Source organism: Sardina pilchardus, chromosome 2, assembly GCF_963854185.1.
Source record: "Sardina pilchardus chromosome 2, fSarPil1.1, whole genome shotgun sequence".
In the NCBI taxonomy this organism is placed as follows: Eukaryota; Metazoa; Chordata; class Actinopteri; order Clupeiformes; family Clupeidae; genus Sardina; species Sardina pilchardus.
The window spans coordinates 19,304,077-19,315,538 of record NC_084995.1 but is presented as its reverse complement, the minus strand read 5'-3'; the positions used below and the strand labels follow the sequence as shown (position 1 = coordinate 19,315,538).

Genomic DNA, 11,462 nt, shown 5'->3' with positions numbered 1-11,462 from the left:
CTCTCTCTCTCTCTCCCTCCTGCTCTCTTTTTGTCTCTGGATATCTCCCTTGCTCCAAAACCCACTCTGATGGAAGTTTAAATTAGGGCTGATAGATTTGCTTCAAAAAACGCCATTGCTTAATTAATTCCTCCTGCGCTGGCAAACATCATCTTTTTTGCATGCTGAAATGTGTCAAAGACGCGAAACAGTCAGGACAAAAAAGTAATTAATTTCATATCACGTTTAATTGGATTCCATTGTCTGCTGTTGGCAGGCACTCTTCATGTTGTCCCTGCGTGGGATTCTGCATAGAAAGTGATAATGCCCCATAACTATTTGCTCCTGTCTCCAGTAGGTGCACAAGCCACATTTCGAAGGTCCATTAGCCATGAACACAGTGGCCCTCTCTCCTGCACCTCTCTCTCTAAGCTAGGGGGTGGAGGGTGAGTGCCTTTGGGGACAGAGGACTGTAAATCTCCTCAACCTGCTCAGGGGGAATTTATGCACAGTAAATATCCTCTTTCCTGCAGCGAAATGATAGTAATTTTACTGTCAGGTTGATAGTTTCATTTGCAGGCTTTCCAGGCTGTGGGCTTGTCATCCATGCTGATATACAGCACAATAAAAGGGCCTCATTGGGCATTCACAGACACCCCTGTGGCTCAGACCTAGAGAGAGGAGGAGAGTGAGTGAGAAAGAGCGAGAGAGAGAGAGAGGAGTGAGGAAGGGGGAGAGAGAGAGAGAGAGAGAGAGAGAGAGAGAGAGAGAGAAGGGGGGGTTGAGAAGGAGAGAAAGAGGTGGGGAAGGGAGAGAGAGGGAGAAAGAGGTGGAGAAGGGAAGGAGAGAGAGAAAGAGGTGAGGAAGGGAGGAAGGCGTGGGGCACAAATCAGATCCTCTGCACATCTCCGTCAGAGGACGGGGTCAAATTCAGCCTGACCCCTCGCCTCACTGAGTGGCAGTCTGGGTAAATAGTTTGTCGGGTGTCTGCTCAGGGCCCCCGCCTCCGCCCCCCCACCCCCCCACCACCCCTGTCCCTACGGCCCCCCTCCCTCCAGTCAGATTACAGATTCTCCGAGCACCTCTCCAAGTCCCTCTGAGAGGATGCGGTCAGAGATGATGCAGTCATCGGCTGTCTGGGGCACTTAGTCTTCTAGGGTATGAATAGTGGTTGTCAGTTTAGGTGGCATGTTAGACAGACTTGAGCACATTTCAGAAGACGGACAGTTGGGAAGCAGGGGTTACCAGCGGTTAATCCTCCAGAGCGGTATGATCGAAGGATTTGATTTCTCAGAGTTCTGGAATGGGCTTCAGAACAATTCAATGTAGTCATTGATTTTTCATTATTGTCGTAGATCTGGGTTAATGTCATTCTAAAACCAATGTTACCTTGGGAGACATATGAAGGAAGCAACAGCTCACTGCACATTTCCTGCTGCCGTGACCTCACAGAGAAAAAAAGGTCTTGCAGTAAATTGTCTCCATCCACCATTCAATTGACTTTTTCTAATAGACATAGTTGCTTCCATGGGAAAAACAGGTCAAATCATTTGGCCTGAATATATCATTCACTGACTGACACAAGGGAGAGGCAGGGAGAGGTAGTCTGATAATGGGAACAAAAATAAATTGCATGCGTTCCATTCTGTTTTTTTTTTTTTTTTCCTGGAAAGAATCAAAATAGGCATTTACAACCAGAGGCTGTGAAGGAGGCATGGGCACCTGACCCTGCATTTGGCTTCCATTTTAGTTCCATTTGTTTTGCCCGTGCTCTTCAATTTTCTGTGCCGGTTTCCTCATTTGAAAGTGTGACACAACACAACCAGGCAACGCTGTTGCCTGTCACAAAATAATTGGAAGCAATAATAGTCACTTAAAGGAGGCTTTTGTGGAGAGGCCAGTGTTAATTCTGCACCGGCGCCAGCTGTAATAAAGGAAACTGCCACCGCGTTGTCACACATCAGGATGAGGCGCTCTCTCCCACACTCTAAAATAGCTCGTTTCCACGCCGTGGGGAGGAAGGAGGAGGGAGAGCAAAGAGAGAGAAACAAACAACAACACCTGTCTTGACTCTCAGTCTTCCCGAGCATGATGGAAATAGTGTGCAGTGATTAGTGTGAAAAGGAGGCTGTGATGTGAATGGATCCGTTCACGGGAGCGTTTGCCAACGGGCCACTCTTTATGCTCAGGCTTTACACCTGTCAGTCCTTCAGCACATTAACGACTAAAATGTCTGATAATGATAGATACACTTTCTGCGTTGATGGAGACAGCAATAGTTCAATATTAATCAGATGAAGACAATGCTCTTACTGGTAATACAGTGCTAGGTAGCCTAAACATTGTTTTGTAATTACCCTCATTATCCCAATTAGTCATACTGAGAGTGAGCGATAATCAAATGAAGACATTTGGCTTGAAATCCAGGCTTTATTGCATTATGTAGACCAGGGTTCTTCAACAGGTAGCTCTCAAAATCAGACATCCTGCACCCTTCTGATACAAAATTATTATTTACCAGTTAATCAAAAATATGCTGCACCCAAGAGGTTTGGTCAGTCAGTAATGTAGGCTGGGCTTGAGACTACTCAGGACATACAGGTTGGCTATGACTATAATGGAAAATAGCCAGGCCAGTGAGGAATTGTGTGTGTGTGTGTGTGTGTGTGTGTGTGTGTGTGTGTGTGTGTGTGTGTGTGTGTGTGTGTGTGTGTGTGTGTGTGTGTGTGTGTGTGTGTGTGTGTGTGCCTCTGTCTTAGTCATATGTGTGACATCAATCTCCACTTCACCTAAATCCACAGCATCCCCATGTTTTCCAAGTACACTGTAACTTTCTGCACACAGAGAGAGTAAAGTAGTTGAAGTCTTAATTTAAGAGTCTTACAGTAAATGCATAAACAAAGCTGATTCAATATCTGTGATTACATGCTACTACCACTAATATCAAACATGAGTTGCTCTCAGCAACATCCATTTAGTTGAAAGTAGAACATATTTTGTAAACATCTGATGAAGCACTTTCACTGCACTACAGCCTGACTTCTTATTGGAGTTTTTGTAGTCTTTGCTACACATAGAGTGTGCTTGATGATGCATGTCCTGGATTCCAGTACAAGTCATTAATCGGGCTGTGCTCTGTAACATAAACTGGAATATGAATAGAATATTGCATAAACAACTCATGTAAACACTGTAACCAATACAGTCTCAGAATCAGATCAATATTAGATTGAATGGATACATCTGTGTCTGCATAGTACAGCTAATCACAGCCATTGATAACAAAACATGCCAGTTCTAACAGTGTAGTTGCACTCATAGAAGACATCGCATGCTTTTTATTCCTGTAAGCTTGTATATAAACCAAATGATGTATCTCTATTCAGTCTCTCTGAGTCCACTTGCACGCTGTAAGGTTTATGTATTCATCCCTGTCCTGCAGTATATCCGTGCCATTGGGAGCTACTATACAAGCCATGCATAAGTCAGAGAAAGTAGAGGAGGAAGAGGACGCTCCATAACTCACCGTAACTGCATCCTAATAAACATACTAAAGTGCAAACGGTAGCTCATGCCTCCCCCTAGTGGCAAATGTGGGTGGTGCAGATTGAAAATAACTCATTGATGCGGCACTGGTGTTGTGGCGCTGCATGGGTGCGATGTGGTGTGGTGCGGTGTGGTGCTGTGCTGTGGCAGGGGTCCCTTTCACCTTGCTGGAGGGACACACAGTCGCAGCGGGTCAGCACTTGAGGGGGTTGGGGGGGGTGGGGGTACATGCATGGGGGCTCAGGACACCTGGCACTGTCCCACTCAGGCCATTTCACATGCACATATCCCAGCCTCATGCATTATGGAGGCGCACCTCGAAACCGCCGAGCGCGGTGCCGGAATGCTTTAGAGAGAATTAGGCAAATGCGACGGTGCATCAAAAAATGGCTTTGAAAGTTTGCTCTCAGCGGGCACCCAAATGAAACGAACTATAGCGCACACAGCAGAGTGTGCCAGGGGAAGAGGAGAGGACTGTTGATCATGAATCACTTGTTAAAAATGCAGATTTTTTGCTGAGTCAGGGTAAAGAACAAGGTGTGGGGGGGGGGGGGCATCAAGGGCTTTGGGGGAGCATTTCTGCCTTTGCCTTACTGAGCTCCTTTTGGTGCTTAGAGATGAAATGACGGTGTGCAGTGAGCCGGTAACTGAAGCAGGATCTGTGTCTGTGTGTGTGTGTGTGTGTCTCCCACAGATACGCAATGTGGCGTCGGGGTTGTGTATCGACTCCAAGCATGGCTCAACAGGCACAGAACTGCGCCTAGACGCCTGTCCGAAGGAGGGGGCCGAGCGCACGTGGGCTCATGAACAGGTACGGCACCATGTACACACACACAGAGAGACACAGACACACAGACACAGACACACACACAGACACAGACACACACACACACACACACACACACACACACACACACACACACACACACACACACACACACACACAGAGAAAGACACAGACACACACACTAACATAGACAAACAGACACAGACACACACACACACACACACACACACACACCACTCAGCTGTGACTCAGCAGACAGACTCGCTCAGCACAGCTGCTGGGGCGACGGCAGTGCCGCGACCTCACAGTGGAGACGGCGTGCCATGCTGGGCAAATTGCAGCCTCATAGACTCCCACGAGCTGCTTGATGGCTATTGTCTGGGGCTCCACTTGCACTCTGGAGGGAAATTCATGCTTTGGATCACTGTCAGTGCCACCACTTGGAAGAGGCTGAGATCATGCAGTGTATCAAGAAGTACACAGCTTCAGCGAACAGCGAACAGCGTTGCTTATTTCATGGCTGAAAAAAATCTGTTGTCTCTTATTAATTAATTGATAATATTAGATCAATAATACATAAATATTACATAAATAAACAAATAACAAACAAGTTGCACACTGTCAGACTGATAGATCTGAGCCTTGCATCCCTTGTCGCCTTGTTAGATTTTTACTTTTGGTTGGCGGGAAGACATCCGGCCCGGTGACCCTCTCCACACCAGGAAGTTCTGCTTGGACGCCATCTCCCAGAGCAGCCCCGTCACACTGTACGACTGCCACGGGATGAAGGGCAATCAGCACTGGAGCTACCGCAAGGTAACAGCCATCAATCTGCATTAGAGCGCTGCCATTTCACCGCAACCTGCTGACCTTCCTTCAAGCCAAGATCCCATAGTAGACGCCATAGCAGGGGCTCATCTACATACATTAACCTACGGTAGAGGCCAGAGGACGATCACTGCACAAACGTTTACAAACTGTTGAGACGATACACGTAAATGCAGTATTGCTCATAGTGTTGCTCATTGTTATTCAGGTTTACCTCACATAAACATAAACATCACATGACATGAGGAGAAATGAAAAGTGAAATCAGTGAGGAGACCAAGACTTCCTATGAAAATATTACAATCAATCAGCAAGTGCTAGAAGACATTTGAATTTTCCGTTTCTAGATAATGTTTAAACTAAGCTAGTGTGGGTGAGTTGCTGTTGGGTGAGTTGCTTTACTCAAATGATTTGGTCAGCAGCCACCACTGCTTCATAATTACAAAATATTTTTTCTTACACTTGCATAATTGAGATACATATTTACCTATAGGCCTATTTACAGCAAAGCCCCGTTAAAACCGTTAAGTACATCACCTTGATTGCTATGTAAATGATATACTGCAGAGACCATAATAAGGTTGCGATATTAGATGCAGGACTAATATTTGCTTAGCCATCCAAACTCATAAACAGCTATCCTACTTAAAATACAGCACAAGAGGATGAGGAAGGAACCAATCCTCTAATTGCAACTCATGCTGGCATGAACATTTAATCTAATAGTGGATGTACGGTCCGTATCTGAGAGGTGTATGTGTGGGGGGGAGTGAGGGTTGTACGATGAGGAAAGCTATTAAGTAGTAGATCATTAATGCAATTGCTTCCATATGTATTTTTGTAATAATTTGGTTTGATCAAATATAGGCTCACCATTCACACATGACAATATTATACATTAATCAGTGCTGCAGTGCATTCCTTTCAATATTAGCCTATTCCTTTTATTGCATGCATAACAAGTAAGGATGGCAAACCCAAATAGGGAATATTAATTAGTGGAAACTAGTCCAGTTAAATTAGGCCCATAAAGTTTCCTCCTTCTCTTTGTCATATCTGAGTAACTTTGAAATTGACCTTGTAAAGATGTAATTACCAAATATCCATGTTATGCAGTCTATAGTTATTAGCTGATGTACGCATCATACCGATGTGCTGGTTTGTTGTTGTTGTGCTGAGTAGTAAGAGGTCAGACCTGAACAACCAATCTTATTGAGGAAGGCATGAGGAACGACATTTATCTGGGCTGCGCTGCACATAATACTTTGTTCCAACTGCATCTATGAGCTCAATGGCTAAACATTTAAACCAGAATGACAAAGACTCTACATAATTGTCTGCATACAAGTGTACATATACTGTAAGTCTCTACATGTTTTACAATTAATAATAGTAGGCATAGAATAGTGAAATGAAGGATGGTCTACTGAGGGCAGACCATTTTAAAATTCTTTCTCAGAGGCTTAAATTGTAGGAGCTCAAAGAAGGGCAAGTTTGATCTAAACCATTCATCATACAATCATTTGGTCTGTGGAATCTGTCAGTATCAGTATTCCACAGGAGTTTAGTGTATGTTTTAAATGAATGAGAGAGTGCAGGCGAACTACAGACTCGCAATTACTGAAGAAGCCTCTAACATGCTTTACTTTGCCTCTCAAGTACCAAAATAGATCGTCTGTTGTTCCATGGTGCTGTCGTAATTTTATTTTTACACTCTGGCTACTCAAGCTGAGTGAAATGTTTTGCTGGAAGGAAACTAGGGAAAAAAATGCTTGACTGTGTGTGCTTCCCCGAAACCACCTCTCTAATCTAACTACAGAAAGAGTGAGATATGAGATGGATTTATTCCACTGTCAAAGTCACAGTGACTGTGTTTCTCATTTATTTTCACTTATTTCATTTTATGGTTTCTAATTCTTCCAATCCCGCCCACCCCACCCCCCACCCCCCACCCTCTCTCCCACTCTGGATTGTAGGATAAATCACTCTTCCATCAGGTAAGCAGCGGTTGTATGGACAGCAGTCTCAGCGATAAGAGGATTTTCATGAACAAGTGCGACCCGCTGTCGGAGACGCAGCAGTGGCTGTTCCAGAGAGTCAACGCCACCGTTTTGGACAAATTCAACAGCCCCGCCAGCTCCTAGGCATGCTGACAGCCTCCATCCTGCCTCCTGAACACACACACAGCAGCCAAGCAAGCAGCTGTCTCCCAGCCCTCACAGGGTCCTCAGCGATAGGTCTTAGCAGCAGAGCTGAACAGTTAGCTAACTGTGTGCATGGGTGCATACGTATGTGTGTGTGTGTGTGTGTGTGTGTGTGTGTGTGTGTGTGTGTGTGTGTGTGTGTGTGTGTGTGTGTGTGTGTGTGTGTGTGTGTGTGTGTGTGTGTGTGTGTGTGTGTGTGTGTGTGTGTGTGTGTGTGCGTGTGTGCGTGTGTGCGTGTGTGTGTGTGTGTGTGCGTGTGTGTATGTGTTTGATCTGTCTGAGGCCCTTACGCTCTGGGAGTTGGACCAAAGTGGACCAAAAGTACTACACCCAGAGTCCAAAGCTGTGGAGACTGCAGTGGCTTTGTGAGATGTGTGGCTGATGAGGCCCATGTAGGACCATAACGAGCCCTTGCTGGTCAAGGAAAATGCGGAGTGCCAACATCTCTCTCACACTCTCTCTCTCTCTCTCTCTCTCTCTCTCTTACTCACGCTCTTTCTTAGTTATGAGATCACATACTGATCTGACTCTCTCTGAATTCATGATAAATAAGGAGGAATTTGAATTTGATTTATTTCCCAATCACCTCAAGACTGCTCCTCCATACTCTGAAGACGCATAATGAAGCTGGATTTGGTGAGAGGTTCTGAAAGACATTGTTTTGTATCACTATTTATTTTACATGGTTGTTTTGATGTATATTTATTTTGTATTTATTGGGTGTCATTTTTTATCAATGTAAGTTATTGTTATGTACATACTTAGGTTTTTTTTCTGGTTCCTGTGATAGTAAGATTCAAACTGCTGATAAAGTGATTTTTGGCTCATTGCTCTGGAATCAGTTTTGTTCAGGCTTTATTTCCAACAAGCAAAATAAAAGACATGGGTGGGAGTGTACAGGGTTGGAGTGCGGATGCATCTTGTACAATTGATGACACAACACACTGGTAGATGCATGCAAGGAGAGGTTGCACATTAGAGGTGGTCGAGTCGAGTCACTTGGCTTGTCTATCATGGTGAGTCTGGCTTACGTTGCAAATTTGAGGACTTGAGACTTGATTGACAGACATTGATAAAAGACTTGACTTTGACTTTACACTCATGCCTTGAGACTTGACTCCGACTGGAATCAAATGGACTTGACTTTTTAAATGAAATGTCTGTACAATTTGTAGGCATTGTTTTGTTTTTTTTAAATTATTGAGTGAGTTGAGTACAATGTACACAAACTTGTATGCAGTAGAGACACAAAGGGAAGCCATGCCGTTTAAATGGGACTCATTCAAAGAGAATCTACATTCATAATGTAACCCTGTTACATATCATACCTTAAAGGAGAAATTCAGCATTTTTTCACACAGATCTCAGTTTCTCAAGGTCTCCAAGCACTATGAGAAAAAAGAAACCCCGAAAACAATAATTTTGACCTAGTTTGAGTTGCTTGTTCCAACAGCTAAAGCAGCCAGACAGCTACAGCGCTGGTTGACCGGTGAGCTGGAGAAACAGATCTACTGTATGTGAAAAATCGCTGGATTTCTCCTTCAATACTGAAGTAAACTAAAAGAAAACAGGGTTGATTACAAGGTGTGAATTTTTAGTGTCGTACAAAATTCTGTTTTATCTGCTTTGTGTTAAAAACACTCCTAATCTGTTCTAAAATCACTGGAATCTACAATGTTGGGGCTGTATTTTGGCCAAAATACTGTATACATTCAAGCAAACTGGAAACACTGCAAAGCAAAATCTATAAATCATATTTAAAAAAGACCAGCAGTTGAAGAAAAACACTTGACATCTGTGGGTGACGTGTGTGAATCTATTCTGCTTAAAAACTGTGATGCAGGACTTGACTTGTGGCTTGGTGGACTTGAGCATTGAATTGACTTGACTTGGACTTATATCAGGACTCAACTTGACTTGCTTGAATTTCACCACAGTGACTTGGGACTTACTTGATGGTTAGGACCCCACCTTTGTTGCTCATGTCTTTGAAGTGGTCGCCCTTGTCTTGATGGTGTCTGTTAGAAGTGGTGTTATGGCTCCCCCTACTGTTCATAATCATACAGTACGCATGAAGAAAGGTACAGACATGAAGTCACTGAGCGAAAAGAATTCTGATTAAAGAAGACTGATTAAACTGCCTGACGTTGGGTGACTCATCTACTTTCTATAAATCTATAGATTTGTTAAATTATTGGTTTAGGCCAATAATTTATCTATTATTCTATGTGACCTCATTATATCTGTCTCATCTAATCACAACCAGGAGTGTTGGAAGGAGAAGGAGAGATTCAGTAAGCCCAGCCTTGGACAGAGGCCTATACACATGAAAAACATTATAGTTGTTGGCTTTTTTAGGTCATTTGAGCTTGATATCATGCTCGGCCCTGATCACACTCCTCCACACTCCTTCTCCCTGTTTGCATTCCTGGCCCTCTATTTGAGGACGAGGTCCTCAACTGCTGTTTTGAAATGAAAGAGTCTGTGATTGTTTTGTCACTGAAAATGACATGTATTATGGATGTTGCACTGAAATCATGTCTTAAGCAGCACTTTACTGGAGGTTAAATGGAGGTAAATGCAGTTTATCCACCTCGGAAATTTCAGAAAGAGAGTTTATCCACCTCTTATTAAAGTTTAATCACCAATTTCAACTTTTAAAATTGAAATCTCACACTGCATTATCCACATTCACAATATGTACACCCATTAACCCTCTAGGAACCATACCACTGGTAGTGTTATAAATGTTGGACAATAACCTCCACCATCATCAAACATGTTCTAGATGCCTTTTTTAAAAAAAGAAGAAGAAGAAAAAACGACACATGGCACACTACACCTTATTGCGATCACTCATTTTAACCCTACACTCCTGGTCCTAAGCCATGATGCAGTGAGATGGTTCACTGAGTTTGACAACAGCAAGACTAGGACCTGACTACACAGGGTATTACTAATCCATATAGGAATACAGGTCACACTACACTACTGTGATTTCCACTATCTTGTTTTGTTTTCGGTTCTTCTGGATTGTCTCAATGACCTTGCCCTAGAACATCCTGAGAGTTATGTCTCCTCATGAGGGTTCCTTGCTAACAAGTACAGATCAGTTGTGATATGCAAAGGCATTCTGTATCAAGCTTCCTTAAACAGTGGAGCAAGAAACACTGAATAAGTTCAATGCTCTAACTTCAAAAGCTTATAAAATTATCAAATAGAATTATGTAATGAAGTAATGTTAGATTTGATAGGCCTATATTTCTTTTCTAACCAGGAAAAAAGCTACTCACACCTTAAAGTCTATCAACATCTCAAGCCATGTTCGTAAGTGCAATAATTTATGGTTAATGTGTATATAATTTAACCCAAAGGAAAAAATATTATCTCGAACATTTATTTTCTTTGTTCAAAAGCAATAAATCAGCTCTTATTGAGATCTCAACTGTCTTTTTGCCCCTGACGAGAGAGACAGATTCCTCTGTCTCCTAAGGGGTCTTTAGGAGAAATGGGTGAGATCTCATTAAGAATTTTGCTTCCTATGGGTAGAAATTAACATTCACCACTTAATGCTGGCAAAGATGGTTGGTTTGTGTTGTTGTTGTTTTTGTTGTTGATGTTGTTGTTGTTGTTGTTGTTGTTGTTGAGTAGTATAATCCAAAATGACAGGATGTGTCACACTACCACCAGGACATGTCACACTACCACCAAGCATTTAACTATTCAACATGATAACCATGGGTATTGCTCGTTTTCCAGCAGCACCAATGGCATTACCAAATGGTGCTTAGGACTGCTTAGAATTCTAACATGATTGGATGGGCTAAGAGCATAAATAAGCATTGATCCAAAATTATATTGGGTCACAGATGAGATCACACCAATGAAACTATATTGACTAACTCAACCATGCTAAACCCAATAGGGAGACATCACACTATTTAAATCAATAAGGGCCTATGTAACTGTATTTTTCAACAACAACCATAGCTGCCATACAGTTGTTGTATTTAAAACTACTAGACCACTCAATAATAATTTGAACTGCTAGCCAGACCCCACCAGTCTGCATCTCGGCTCATTGTTTTCTCTCTGAGGTACTACCCTGACCACTGTCA

The 11,462-nt window shown here is 43.0% G+C and overlaps 1 protein-coding gene across 1 annotated transcript in view; it reads left to right on the top strand.

Moving 5' to 3' along the window:
• The window catches only part of galntl6 (polypeptide N-acetylgalactosaminyltransferase like 6), a 207,447-nt gene extending 199,286 nt beyond the window's left edge, over positions 1-8,161 (top strand). The window contains exons 11-13 of the mRNA XM_062520732.1: positions 4,220-4,336; positions 4,979-5,128; positions 7,117-8,161. Coding sequence (XP_062376716.1) covers positions 4,220-4,336; positions 4,979-5,128; positions 7,117-7,284 — 435 coding nt within the window. The 3' untranslated portion in view covers positions 7,285-8,161. The remainder of the gene's footprint in view (positions 1-4,219; positions 4,337-4,978; positions 5,129-7,116) is intronic.
• The last annotated feature ends 3,301 nt before the right edge of the window (positions 8,162-11,462 follow it).